Here is a 15,869-nt window from a genome sequence, read left to right as displayed (position 1 = left end):
TTTATTTTATTTTTAATACGATTTTCTTAAATTTGAAGACAGAATTGATAAAATAACCAATTTGAGACCCCGAAATATAAAAAATTAGTCATACTTGCTCTACCTAGGTAGGTTCATGCTCATTCGGTTGTACATAGAAAGTGGGTACTACTGACTTTGCAACAATAAACGAAGAACCAGAGATTCAGTCTGTTTGTATAATAAACTCATATAAAGGTCTATTTATTTTTATTTTTGCTGTATTTGTGTGCCTAATAATGTGTTCCTATGTATGATTTACAAACCTAAAATGTATTTCATATTTACTACTTTTCTTCTATACTTCACTGTTCTTTTTTTATTTATTTTTTTATTTTATTTATTGGGGATATCAACAGTAATACATGTAACAAAAATACAACAAATAAAATATACAGAGAATAAAACCAATGAAAGATATCCACAGAAATACATTAAATACACGTACAATACATACTAGTGTGTTTGTGTGAGTGTGAGTGGGAGGGTGGGTGTTATATTGGAATGAGGGTGGACATGTGTGTAAATATTGCACAAGTGTCAAGTGTCGAAAATACAAATATATTAAAAATATTAAGAATTAGAGATAAAATATATTAAAATAAGATAAGATAAAATAAGACTTTATTATTATTTTTTCTATGAATCATTTATTTATTCTTTTTTTACTAAACATTACTTTTATTGAGTTTAACCATAACAGTTAACTATGTTTTCCTTATATTATATAACTTTGTATTTAACTTTAATTTTGTACAAATTGGCTACGGCCGTTAGTTATAATAATAAATGAATAAATAGTAGAGTAAATATTTTTTTTCATCATCTCTTCAACAAATCAAATCAGGGTCAAAAAGATCTATCGTGAATGTATTCACATTCACGATAGATCTTTTCAATGAAACAAAATATTGTTTCAAAAATATATTAAAATTGCAATGGAGACGTCACAAGAGCAACATTTTAGATGCCATTTTTCATTTTATTTATTAGTTTTCTTTCTCTTATTATTAATTATAAATATATGTACGCCTATGTATGTATGTATGTGTATTTGTGTATGCATATATGTTTATGTGTGTATATTAGTTTTTATTTCTTTATGCATTGTTTTATATTTCCTTACTCTTTCTTCTTCCTTCCTTATTTTCCCATCTCACTTCCTTTCTCTCCTAGCGAACTGTAAATTTTGGTTTTTATATTTTTGTATCTATGTGAAACCCGTAATTAGTCTTGTTAGGGCCGGTTTTATAAACATCCGTTCGTTAACTTGATACCATTTTTAACTAATATTTGGTGTACCGGCCGATTATTGCGTTTTATAAACGTTCGTAGCGTTACGAGCAGTTAAATCTATGGATAAATGGTTACTGGCCGATTTTGGCCGGTTAAATGCATTACGATCCGTTACCTTCAGCGCCGCTGCCGTATTTGACATGACAGTTGTTTTATCACATTGTTATTTGATCAAATCTCCGCCCAATTAACACGCAGATAGTCATTATTTTGGGATTTAGTTGAATTACTAGTTTTATATGTTTTTTACTCTGCGTGGTAGTATAAAATCAACTTTAGTCTGATGGATAAATATATTCAGCAATTTATTTAAAAAAAAGATTTATTGATATAAATGTATACTAAAATAACAGATAATAGTAAAAACTATCCATCGTACCTGTTTTAATTTTAGTTTTAATTCATAGTACTCTCAATTCATAGTTCTTTTTTGTGTAAAAACTTCGTTCAAAATTGTCGAGTATTTGCATCTGATGTATTTTTTCATTCAATGCGAATGCGCACCGTTTGCATTTGACAGAAAGAGCTTAGATAAAAAGTTTTTCCATAGACAATTGACAAAAAAATATAGAAGCTGCGACTAAAATTTCAATTTCTATGAAAATGATTACCGGTGACCGTCCGTTAACAAAAATGGTTTATAGAACACAAAACCGTCAGTTATCGTAACGAACGACCAACCGTTCGTTACACTTACGGAAGTTTGATTAGATGTTTATAAAACCGACCCTTATACTATTAATTAATATGACTGTGTTGGTTTAAAAAAAATACTGTAGATTTTTGTCACAGCGAAATGCTATCTATGTAGGTAAATTAAATACTATATTTTATGTTAACAGGTATTTGTGCCGTAAAATTATTTTTTAATTGATTTATCCTAACTCCGATACCTACCTATTTATTGCTTACTGTTTTTACAGATTAGCATTCGCGTAATTATGAATAAGTGAAGGCGTATATAATTAGTTCAGTAGGCAGATATTATGAGCGTGTGACTTTAGCATAAAGCGTTCCTATAATCTTGATCTTGACTTGTAGTTCTCTTAACCATGAGAGAGAAGATAGACGGGACAAAGAGAGGTAGTGTAATAAAGGGTAATGACACAAAGCTATTAATTTGGGAATGATAAAACGTTAAAAGACTCACATTGTACCTGCATTCAGAGGAAATAAGATAATTTTGAATACTAATTTTCTATCAAATTAATTTTGCATCGTAAATAATTGACAGTCAATAATTGAATCCTTGTGCCGTGACTTATCTATGGAAGCTAAGTGAAGAATTGAAAAAAAACAAGCATTAAAATTAGGTAAAATGCTGTCGAAATGCAATAAGTGTGTGGTCAAACTATGTACTAGCCATGAAACGGATAGTGGTTTGGTCGGATACCGGATATTCGGCGAGACTCTAAGCCGGGTAGCCGGATATTTTATATATTATTTATTTTAGATATTTTTATTATTTTAAAAAGTCTATTTATTCGCTACAAAATGAATGAAAACAATCTGATACGAACATCGAATGTTAAGGATCTGGGCGTTAGATTTGTGAGCACCCTGACATTTCATGAACACTTAGAGACAATCAGTGGTAATGCATTGAAGATGTTAGGATTTGTTCTGCGTACTGCCAGGGTTTTCGAAAATACCCGCGTACTGAGAACCCTTTACAACTCCTTGTTGCGAAGTAGACTCGAGAGTGGCTCTATGATTTGGGGGCCACATGAACTGAAGTAGTCGTACATTTTTATCGATTGCGGTGTGATCGATAATTCTGAGATAATGATGAGCATTGATTTGTGTGTTCCTGATAATTATCTAAGACAGCGTCAGCATAGATTGTTTCATATTCCGATAAACAGGACCAACCTGCCTATGGTTATGCCTGTTGGAAGGGCTACCGCTATGCTCAACAACATCGCTTTGGATATTGATCTGTTCCATGTATCTGAAGGGGTTTTTCGGAGTAGGATACTCCTACTACGACATGAATCTCTTTCATGTATTTTTTCTTTTTTATAATATGTACGTATTTAATATATGTTTGTAATGTATATGTTATATTTAAATAAATGAATTGAATTGAATTGAATATCCGGCATATTGTCTTTTTCTCACGCAAATATATCGTCGCTGCGTCTGCAAAAACCAACAAATATATGAGAGGGTTAAATGCAAAACGACCATTGTGCATAATCACTATTTATGGGATGATCAACAAAACCAGTGGCCAAATTACTATTTCTTTTAAGTTCAATATACACATTCAACTTAAAATGTTTAGTATTTTTGTAACCTGTTATACCACGCACAAATTACACATCTGTCTTTTTGCTGCTAATTTAGTTGGTCTTTCCAGAAACAGTGATTATTCACGGTGGCGCACATAAGGACGGATGACCGATTTAGCGTGCCAATAATTCATGTTGTCTTTAAACTAATCAAAAATACTCTAAAAATGTTAACAATAAACCAATACCCAATGTGACGCATAATTTTATTTTGTCCACGCAACATATCAATTTACGCATGCGCGCAAAGTTGGGTTATCTTCGGCACGGCCAACACCAGTCAGTTGCGTTTGGATTGTTGACGGAGTAACTACGCTTGTCCTGTTTTACTTAATTTAAAATCGCAAAGTTTTCAACATGAATATTGAAGTATTAGGTTAGTACTTTAATCTGCAATCATTATTTATGTAACTATTGTACGTAATATAGATATTATCCATGTTTTATGAAACACCGTTTTTGTTTAGAAAAAATATTAATATGGTTACTTTCCCTTGAGTTTAGAAAAAAGTACCACCGAGTTCCACTCTGATCTGAAAATATATAGAATAAGTTTATTATAACCAGCATAAAAAACAAAATTCACATCCACTTTCATCCACCTTTTTAAAATATAGCGTATTCTTTGCAGGTCATCGTTCCGAACCCGTTCTAAAAGAAATTAAAATTAAAAGAAAAGAACTATTTGAGGTGTTTAAAAATGAACAGTTTTGCAAGTTATCGGCAGTGAAGTGTAATAAACAATCATTTATGTATATATTAGACAAATTTGGAGTCAGTAAGTTTTCAGAAGAATGTGAAAAACAAATTAAAATAGTAGTTAAAGTGTTTGTCTCGAAGCTCTTGACAAAATGGCGTAGCTGTAACTACATGTACGAGCGTTTTTACACCAAACATAAAAAATGGCTTGACGAAGAAGTGAAACTCCCGAATATGGAGTCATTACAGCTTTCATCCTTACCGCCAAAAAGTTCAGGGGAAAAGAAGCGAGGCAGTCCAAAAAAATTGTTCTATAAGATCTCTGGGCGCAGTAAACAAAGGCATGCTAAATCAGTGTTTTCTGATATCAGTTCAGAAAAACTGTGTTCGGCAATAACATCAAGTTTAACTCTATCAGGTAAAAGAACTGCTACTCAAGTTGTAAAATTGGCCATCCAATCTTCGCCCAAAACATTGAAAAAAATGAAAATGGCGCATGATACTTCATCCTCTGTGACCATAAGGCCATACAGCCCAGAAGAGGCCTTAGGTTTTATGGTGGATCTCGGGTTGACAAAAGAAGGTTATTTAAGGATGCGACTTGGAGCAAAAGAGAGAGGGGCTAACATTTATCCCTCATATCAAGTGATAGCAGAGGCAAAAAAGAAATGTTATCCTACAAATATAAGGATAACTGAAAATGAGGCTGTCGTGCCACTGTTGGATCTTCTTATACATACAACACAACGCCTGGCTCATGTACAAGCAGATGTAATACTACAAAATATTTCAGAGGGCGATGATACTATCGATGTTTATTAAAAATGGGGTTTAGATGGCAGCGGTGGACATAGTATATATAAACAAAATTTTGCGAATAACTCAGAGTATGCGGATTCTAATATAATTTTGTGTACAATTGTGCCATTGCAAATGTGTGAACCTAATCGTTGTAAAATATTTTGGAAAAACATGTCTCCATCGTCAACACGATATTGCCGTCCAATCTCATTCAAAATAAAAAAATAAAATAATCAGAATGTCAAAGAGGAGTATAATGAAATACACTCACAAATTTTGCAATTAGAGCCATCAGTAATCGTTCTTGGCACTAAAGTACTTAAATTCAAACATATTCCCATTTGTACAATGCTAGATGGGAAGGTTGTCAACATTTTGACAAATACCTCAAGTTCGCAAGCGTGCAATGTATGTAAAGCTACTCCTAATGATTTAAACAATCTCAAAAAACTAAAAAACAGAGTTTGTAATAAAGATACCTTTAAATATGGTATTTCTGTGTTACATGCGCACCTTAGATGCTATGAATATTTGCTTCATATATCATATAAATTAGAATTAAAGCAGTGGCAAGCAAGAGGTATAAATGCAAAAGAAAAAGTAAAAGAGAGGAAAAGTAAAATAGCTACTGAATTTTACAAAGAAATGGGCCTAGTTGTCGATCAACCAAAACAAGGTGGAGGCAACAGTAATGACGGTAACACGGCACGGAAGTTTTTTAAAAATCCGTCACTTGTTTCCCAAATAACTGGGATTGATAAACAACTTATTGAAAGATTTTCGAATGTGCTTTCCGTTATTTCTTGTGGTCATTACGTAAATGAAAAGCTATTTCAAAAATACTGTTTCGAAACAGCTCAAATGGCTGTTTCTCTTTATGGCTGGTATAAAATGAGTGCCAGTGTTTATAAATTGTTATTACACGGGGCAGATATCATGAAATATCTACCATTACCAGTAGGCCAACTGTCTGAAGACGTTATTGAGGCAGGACACAAGGAATATAAAAAACTAAGAAGTAGTCACTCTAGAAAAACATCTAGAATTAACACAAATATTGATATATTTAACTGGATGTTGGTCTCTTCAGACCCTGTTGTGACAAGTAAGCGAAAAAAGCCAAAAAAAAATCAAACTCCACTGAATGAAGTTGTATTAAGCATGCTAAGGCTACCTTCTTTCTATGGTGGTGATGATGAAGGCATCTGTGATCAAATGTCTGATGATGATGATGATGATGTTGTAGATGGTGAGGATGTTGATGTACAGTAGAATTTTATCCAAATTGTATAGTATGTACATATACTTTAGAATAGAATCAAATTGATATGTTTTTTTTTTATTAGAATTTATGAGAACCCAACCCCAAATAACCCTAATTGGGCATTTTTTTGTAAGATAATTATTCAAAAAGGCATCTTTCATCCTTTTCTGATCATAATATTAAATAAAACCCAATATTATATTTTTGGCGCCCTAAATTGGTCATTCGTCCTTATGTGTGGCGGTTTTGCATTTAACCCCCTAATAAGACGTAAATTCTGCCAGGTTTTTAACATCACATGGCTTTTGGCTGTTGGCATGGCTGCATAAAACAAAAGTGATTAGAAGTCCAAAAGGGTTTAGAAAAAAACCAATAATAAAAGTTTTCATAAAAAAAATCGATAATATCCAATCATATTTACAACCTAGTTTTTTTTTGCATACTTGAATAAATATTGTACCACGTAAAAAACTTTTTTGATTTTTTCAATCATTCAAATATTTTTTGTTTGTCGGTTTTTGCAGGCGCAGCGACGAAATTTTAAACTAAAAAAATACAATTTTAAACATTTTTTTTCTGGGTTTAATTGTTTTTCTAGAGAAATCATATTTTATGATTTTACTGACGAACGTTTTAATGGAAAAAAGTTTATTTTTTCAAATAATGCGGGTAATTTCCCTTTGCCCAAAGACGGTAGATATCAATAAATCAATTTGGTGGCGTTGATTTCGTGAATTTTTCGCAGTTTAATGAATATTAGGGATTCGCCATAAACCTATATACGGCTATTATTCGGTATCCGGCCGGATATTAAGCAAATATCCGTTTCATCTCTACTATATACGAAAGGTGCACAAAATAAATGCTGAGATCCGTGCGTTATTGGCGGCCTTCATGGTGTTGTAGCCAAGTCTTGACTAATGTCTTAAAAATGTGTAATAAACTTCTTATAAGTAAATAAATGGTCAGAAATATCTGGGCTTTTTCTCAAGCCTGCGTGTTCCGTGCTGTAATTCACCATTGTAATCATGATTTTTGTCTTATTGTGGTGGAAACAAATATATATTGTAAACCATGACAGGCGTCGTGGCTCTGTTGGTTAAACGGGCAACTGTAAAACTGGCGTCGCGGGTTCAATTCCCGCCAGTTGCGAGAAAAAAATCCAACAAAGATTTTTTCTCAATTGGTCTGGGTTGTGGTGTATAATTCATATCTTCCTTCCATTTACTTTATTTTTGTACCTGCTAAAAAGTCTCTAAAATATATAGAGCTTTAGCGGGTTATTCCTTTAAAAAAATATACGTTTATTTTGAGTACGTCCAAATGCGTGAAGACAAGAACGGGACTTCGGGACTTCGGGACTTGAATAAGTTTTCGCTGTTTATTCGTGAAAATTACTGCTTTGTTAAAAATAATTGATAAAAAACATGCCATTAAAAGAATTGTCAGTCGCTAGTGATTACTTTTTCCCATATTTCTGCCAGCAAATGAATACCATCTCGATTTAAACTTGATATTGGCTAGAACACCCCAGTAAGGGGTGAAAAAAGCCAAAAAAAAAAACTAAGAAGAAAAATACCATCTCGAAATAACGACTTATCTTCTAAGGTTATCTACGAATCGAGCCATTTTATGACATCTTCATAAGAATGAAATTACAGCTCAGTCAGGACGTGAGTCATCCATCGGAACAAGTGATAATTGGAAGGACCAATATCCGGTGAATACTGTGAAGTAAGACTTTCCATTTGAGCGTTTTCAAGTACGTTTTGACTGGCCTTGCAATACGTGGTCGAGCATTGTCATGCTGCAAAATTGCTTAATCATGAATGTCTCTCCTCGTATTGCGGCCGTTTTTCCTTCAATGCCCGGTTCAAACGCATTAATTGTAGTCAATAGCGATCTCCCGTGAAGGTTTCTTTGGGTTTGAGGAGCTCATGAGTTGAGCTTCCGACAGAGCATGGCCACCTTAGGTCCCCACAAAACACAATTTTACTGAACAATGTTTTGATTTATAGTATAGACTATAGAGTAATTATAAACTATTGAAGATATTCCTTCCCATTGCAATCGGGGACCTGGGCCCGTATTACAATGGGACGAAAACAGTTATCTTCAGCTACGAGTATATCTATAAAGTAAAATTACGTTTTCTGTGTGAAAAATAGAATATTCATACTTTTTTTTCTGAACTCGTTAAATTACAAGTTATCGACAAAGATACTTTCAATTTTATTTTATACAGTCGAAGAAAAGTATTTTACCTTCCCATTTAAAACGGGCCCTAGTAATAAATACGTATTTAAATGCAATATTTTTTTCATCAATAAATAATGAATTGTGTATGATCAGTAATTAAAAAGTGTTAAAAAGATACAAGTAAATTACTAGTTTAAAAAAATATAAATATGTAGTACCTGTTTACCAAATTACGTATATTCAAATATTTTAAAAAAAAAATTAAAAACAAAAAAAAAAAATTGGCGATAAACAAAAGTAAGTCAAAAGTGATGGTATTTGAAAGAGGAAGTGAGGTTACTGACTGCATAATAAATGTGAACAACGAATGTCTTGAATAAGTCAAAGAATTTGTGTATCTATTTCTAGCTTTCTGCTTTTCTGCTTTCGCATGTTTTCAAGAGATGGAAGAGTAGAAAGAGATGTTAAAAGGAGAGTGAACGCGGGCAACAAAATGAACGGCGCACTAAGCACAGTAATTGCTAATAAAAATATCTCAATCTAAGCTAAACTGGCAGTGTACAACGGAGTTTTAGCCCCAACACTTATGTATGGAAGTTAAACATGGATCTGGCAGAGGAAGGATGAAAGCCGAGTGAATGCGGTTGAAATGCGATCTCTCAGATGAATGAGTGGGAAATAAATGTATGACAGGGTTACGGATGATGAAATCAGGCGAGAGTGTAAATCTGAGTCATGTTTAATTGATAAGGTTACGAAAGGGTCTCTGAGATGGTTTGGTCGCGTAAAACGAATGGACGACGAAAGAATGATAAAACAAGTAAATATGGCGAAAATAAACGGTAACGTGAGATGAGGACGACCAAGGTAGACGTGGCATGATCAGATAAACCAAAATCTTAAGTCTGGTCATGTCAAAAGCAGACAGAACCGAAATAAATGTGAGTGAAGCGCCACACAGATAAATGTGTGTGGCGCTCCATTCTCTGCCTTATTATATTATATAATTATTTATTTCTGGTAGTAGTAGTTAAAAAAAATTAAATCGAATTGAAAAATAAAAATACGTTCGGTTCTTTCACGGTTGACGCCCAGCAATTAATTAATAGTTCTGTACTCTGCGCATATAAGCGCCTAAGATATTATTTTTATATCTAGACATTTTTGTAAAAAAAAAGCTTATAATTTGGGTATAGCAAAGTACAGAAAAGCTACAGTAACTGTTTCCGTTAAAGTTATATTACTAACGGATATATGGTAGAACTAAAATCAAACACAATTAAGCTCGTATTTTTCTTAACAACTAGATAAAATACCGTTAAATGGTAAGGAATGTGTCGGATCTGCTAATTGGCTTTGGTAAAAATACAATAAATAAATAAATCCATTTCCTATGGTAAATTAACGATTATTTCATAACTGGTATTATTTGGTCTTTGAGTGTAGCCGTATACTACTGTGTTTGGTCCCGATTTGATTCCCTACTAGATAAATTAACATCATATTTGCTGTCTTATTTGTTAACAGATTGTCAAACCAAGCAAAAAATGTTTCGATTTGTATGTAATTTGTTATTATAGATACATTTTGTGATTTTGATAATCCTCACCATAACTTCGAAATTATACCGCCCGCGCACAGTGATTCAGTATACAATGTTACGAGCTACTTAAAGTAAAAAACCTAATAACATAGAAATTGTAAATTTTAACCAAACGTTAGCGAAAAGGCGGACTGTAAATGAAAATCGAATTTCATTCAGTTTTGTGATTGGGAAATATTTGAGAAAGGATAGGAACAAGGAATGGATACCTACCTTTAATATGATCTGAGTGTTCTTCAATTTCTGGTACTGGATGACAAAATGAACTATTGAATGTTACAACGTTTTCCACGACGCGCGACGATTCCAACCACTTTTTAATCCGATTTTATGTGTAGTCAAAAATCTTGTTTGGTTTTTGCTCTAAATCTGAATTTTCTAATTTTGAATATCTTCTATCTTGATGTTAGGTAGGTACCATAAGGATGGGTCAAAGTAAGGACGGGAACGACAGGTAATCGGCCTGGAATAGTATCGGTAAATGCTGTTATTTACTAAACATACTCCCGGCCTTGAGGAACTATGATAGGTCCTCAAAATGAATAAACAAACAATAAAACGAAACTATCGAGATCCAGTCAATCAAACCATGAAACAATACGATAGTCGATTCGCTTAAATTTTGACCGTTAATTTGCATCATTTTGCCGCTAACCGCCACACTTCTTTACGCTGTTCCTTTGAGTGCATTTGTGTTATATCCATACTTATTTTTGGTTCATCATGCCTTCTACTCCCACAGGAAAAATATCAATATTTTTTTGACAAAAGTTACTTATTTAACTAGAAAAAAAAATCTGCATCGAAAAGTCATCACACATTTTGTAAAAGTTATCAAGTTTCACGGAGTAGAACTTTTTCCCAGCACTTTCCAGCACACACATATTTTTTGTGTTCTTGCGTATTTATCTAGCTTTGAAATAAATCTAGTTTTAACCCTCGTATCCCCTCGTTTTGGGAGTAAGATTTTTTTTGTCCTCATGTGCCGCACGAGAAATGACACGCCTTCATCTTTTCGATCTCTTATGTCGTGACAATATTGTCAACCAAGCAAAATAGGGAGCTAATGGAAGCCTTCATAATGGATGCCAGGGCTTCCAGAGGAAGACATTGAGAAAAAAGTGAAAGTGTTTGCTGCTTTTCTGACCAAAACACAGAAGGTAGCTCGAAAAAAGGATCAATTTTTTGCACAGTTGGCTACAAAAAGAGCTCTGGTAAGCGCAAAACCAGAGCAAAGTGCTGGTGAAATAACAAAAACAAAAACAACAATAATAAAAACACCTGCACAACCTGCTGGTACACCCATTTGATCTGTAACAAGACCAAAAAAAAATTCCCAAACAAGCTCCTCCGGAGAATGTGCTGTCACCAATAACTTTGTTGGCTTCTTCTTTGCCAATGCATTTAGCTCCATGATTTTTTTTTCCCGGTCCTGTTTCAGGTCAAATGGGTGTAATAACACAACGTTCGCACCTTTTTCCGACGTTTTGGATCGCATTACAGCGTCCATCGTCATGACGCAACGTACATTTTCACACAAATAACGAAATCAACCTAAGGTCTACTTTAGTGTTATTATATTTCAGAAGCCGAAGAGGCAAATGATCAGCCACGTCGATAAGCTCTCGTTCTGGTGTGTAATTTGAGAGGAGAGCGGATGTTGGCAGGTTAACTAACTGCAGAACCACAATAAGAGAATTGGAAGGTGTAAGAAGAGAGAACGCGAAGGTTAGATTAGCATCACATACAGAGGAGAGGATTAGTACCTACCGTAATAACATTCCCATGGAAGAATTTTAACTACATAAAAAACGTATCAAATATAAATCAAAACACCGTATATTTTTTTGTTGTAATTCATATGTTGTACTGAAAATATTTACCAATTAAAAATAAAGTAAACACATTATTATAAGACGCCACTCGCCATTATGTGCACACAAATAGTTTTTTAACGTAATGGGAAACGATTTTCTTTTTTCTCTGCTGCATTGGCATGTTTTTATACATTTAAACTACTTTTAATTACTTATATTATATATGTAAATAAAATCAATATATTGCTGCTCTTACTATAATGTGTCATTAATTTTGAAGATGTTTTTAAAATTGACTTAAATTTACTGTCTTATATTTCACTTAAAGATTCTTCTCATCGTTTCTTTGAATCCCTTAAAATAAATATGTGTATATTTATGTTTTTTTTTTTTTTTTTTTTTTTAAATGTTATTACTATTTTATTTTATTTTTACATTTGAGCATGTTTTTCATTCTTTATTTCAATTCTTAATTTTTAAAAACTCTTACAAATTTTCTTCATTTTTAATACTATTTCCATTTGTAAATACTCACTACAAACTACAAACTTTAAAATATCTTTTTTTCACTTAAATGTTAATTTTTAAACAACTTTCATTTATGTTTTTCTTTTTCCTTCTCTTTTTTATACTTTCATAATTAACCTTACATATAATTGCTTTATAATATGGAAACTTCACTAATCCATTAGAATTAAGTCTAATTGTGTAAAATATTAAACTTTGTAACTGTACTGTGTGTTTCCTAAATAAAAGAAAATAAAATTTAAAAAAAAAATAATAGTGTAAATATACACAGTAAATTTGTACAGGGTGTTCTTTAAACCCTGTCACATCTGAAGCTACGTTGATTAGAATGGGCAAGAAGACATATTGGCACATTAAAATGAATTTTTAGAACGAATCATATTTTAAAAAAATACATATAAAACAAAACAAATGGTTGCTTACTTCTGCAGGGGAGAAGCGAGGGGAGCGCTGCCGCGCTGTTGGCGGTGTATCAAACTCCCCCTCTCCCCCCACCATTTGTTTTTTTATTCGTATTTTTTTAAAAATTTATTCGTTCTAAAAAATATTTTAATGTGCCAATATGTCTTCTTGCTCATACTGATCATCCTGGTTTCGGATGTGACAGGGTTTAAATAACACCTGTATAAAATTTGGATTTAATTATAATATTAAATACAATTTTTTTTCTGAATAAACTAAACTGAAAAAATGGTATCGTTTACTTAAATAAAAATAAAAGAATATTTGTTTTTAACAACTTATAATTTTTTTAATTACCGACTGGTTTCGGAGTTACTACATATGTATGTGTTGCCTTTAACGATGTACCTTAAAAATGAATATAATCCTATCCAGTAATGTTAACGGTGTCTGCATAAACCTAATAGATATGGAAGACAGGCGCCGTGGCGCAGTTGGTTAGATGGTCAACTGTGAAACTGGCGTCGCGGGTTCGATTCCCGCCAGTTGCAAGAAAAAAATCCAAGATAGATTATTTCTCAATTGCTCTGGGTGTTGTGGTGTATTATTCATAAATTCCTTTCATACTTTTTCTTTCCTACCTGCTGACAGGCCTCTAAAATAAAGGCTTAGCGGGTTATTCCTTAAAAAAAATAAAAAAATGAAAAAATAAGTCAAGTTTTTTTGTCAAGTTTATAGAGGTATTGAGAAGGGGGTGAGGGGGTCGAAATTAGACATTCAACGTTTGCATTTGTTCTCAGCAAAGAAGAGTGGACTGTTTAAAATATAGTTTATTTGATTATTTTTTGTCATTTAATATCGCTTATTTAATTTATAAGATTTCTAATTTATTGTTTAATTTTAAACCCAAGGATTAAAAACTTATAACCTGGGTCTATTACTGAATTCATAAAATCAAATAGTCCCAAATGTTGTCTGTTTATCTGAGAGAGTTCTTTCAACCTTTATAATAACATAGGCCATCTCTTCGTTCTAGTAACGAGTGACCTCTTTTAATACCCATTCACCGCTATAATTGTTTCGCCTCCTCTTTCACAGTAGTAGCTGCGAGCAGCTTAACAGCAACAATCGAGATTGTGGAATAATCTACCTAAAGTCGAACCTGTTTTGAGCTGGCAGTCGATAGAGATGCATGGAGGCTCTTTGTGGACACCACATGCTACAACTACAGAGCGGATTTGGAATAACGATGATAAATCGTAATATATAAGTAAACAAGTTCTTTAAATGCCAGAGTTCCATATTTCCTTCTGTAAAAAGTTCTTCATCTGTGTTGAAATTCGTTGTTTAAAAAACAGTTTTGTTTTTACCTTTCGTCGATGTTTTCCAACGTCGGGTCCAGCCTTTTGATCTGTCCCACACAGGAGAGGACCTCCTTGTCATTCTGCACCCTGGAAGACAGCTGGGAGATGAGGGGGGGTAGTGCCCCGAGCACCGGACGGTCTAGGAGTGTCAGCACAGTCTTGTTGTCGATGAGGCGCTTCTGGATGTCCCCACGGGTGGTCGCCAGGAGGCGCTGGTGCGACGAAGAAGCAGGATCTTGGTTCAGAGTCACATTAGACTAGAATTAAAAAAAAAAACGACATGGTCGACATACAATTTTGAAATATGCCGGGAATTTGTTGTTAGATTTTCCCGATTTTACATAATTTAATCACCGCTCTTTGAAATTATTAAAATTATTAATCTCGAAATTACACATAACAATATACTTTTAAAAAAATATATATATATTTGAGAATAATCAAAGAAGACTTCACAAACAGAGATAATTAAAAAATGTTCAGACAGTTTTAAACACTTCGCATTTATGTTTATAATTAACTATAATTTAATATAAATATGTATATATTTTAAGTGTACTTTATACAATTAAAAGATATATATAATATAGTGCGTATATTTAAATATAGTATAGTGATAATTTTTTAAAAATATATTTTATTTTGTTAATCTCTGCTTTTAATTTTTGTATGAAATTGTAAGATTCAATATGTTCTTGTATTTATAATTTTCTCAAACTGAACGGTTTGGGTAGGTAGGAAGAAATTGCCTTAAGGCAATATGCCCGCCCTTATATGTATATTTATTGTATATGTATATAAAGTGTCAAATAAATAAAAATAAAAAATACGAAATAAAATGTAGTTGTAAGATTTGTTGTTTTTAGACAATATTTGAACCAACAATGTTTTGAGTGTGTCAAAATGTTTGCAGACTGGCTGGATTTTCTCCCAGGGAGTTATTTAGATCGTAAATGTTACACCGCGTGTAATGTGGCTACTTAAACCAGCCAACGACAAGTCATAAGTCCTGTAAATGCCTAGACTTCCATTGTCCCTTCTCAAAAATGTATTCCACCCTCGGTGGAAAACGTAGCCAGTGTAATTCCCGAAGCAGTGGAGTGATATGGCTAAACTTAAATATTTTAAAAATATGTCTCGCTGCGGCATTTAATACAGACTGTAGGCCAGTCATTTCATTCATTGGTAGACCTGCGTAGATACCATTATTGATTTTGATTTTTTTAAAGAAAGAGTATCAGGAAGATATTCTCTGTTTCAGAAAGTAATGCTTTTTCTAAAAATGGTTATCATTATTTGGTAGCGTATGTCCAAAGAAAGCATATTTAACTAGGCGAATTTAAGGATTTTTGGATGGTTCTAACCATAGAATTAAGAATAGTCCAGAAGGAGCGTAGAATCATATTTGAATACATCGGACTGTGTCCAATAATTCCATCACTATGCCCCACTTACGCCGCGCGCATTCGTGATGCCGCCTCGTAATGTTGCACGTTGGGAAAAAATATAATCATAACACAAATGTAAGGTAATCTGTTAATATCTCTAAAATTTTATTGTGCACGCGGAAACATTGATTGACAC

At 33.1% G+C, this 15,869-nt stretch overlaps 1 protein-coding gene across 1 annotated transcript in view; it reads right to left on the bottom strand.

The window, feature by feature from the left end:
- Positions 1 to 15,869, bottom strand: part of LOC148279595 (uncharacterized) — a 114,186-nt gene that overhangs the window by 44,724 nt on the left and 53,593 nt on the right. The window contains exon 5 of the mRNA XM_088229692.1: positions 14,292 to 14,542. Within this exon, the coding sequence (XP_088085818.1) occupies positions 14,292 to 14,542 (251 nt within the window). The remainder of the gene's footprint in view (positions 1 to 14,291; positions 14,543 to 15,869) is intronic.

This window comes from Micrasema longulum, unplaced genomic scaffold, assembly GCF_059751315.1.
Source record: "Micrasema longulum isolate JH-2025_06_02 unplaced genomic scaffold, ASM5975131v1 h1tg000696l, whole genome shotgun sequence".
Lineage (NCBI taxonomy): Eukaryota > Metazoa > Arthropoda > Insecta > Trichoptera > Brachycentridae > Micrasema > Micrasema longulum.
The sequence above is the reverse complement of the archived record's forward strand: the minus strand, read 5'-3'. Positions and strand labels throughout refer to the sequence as shown.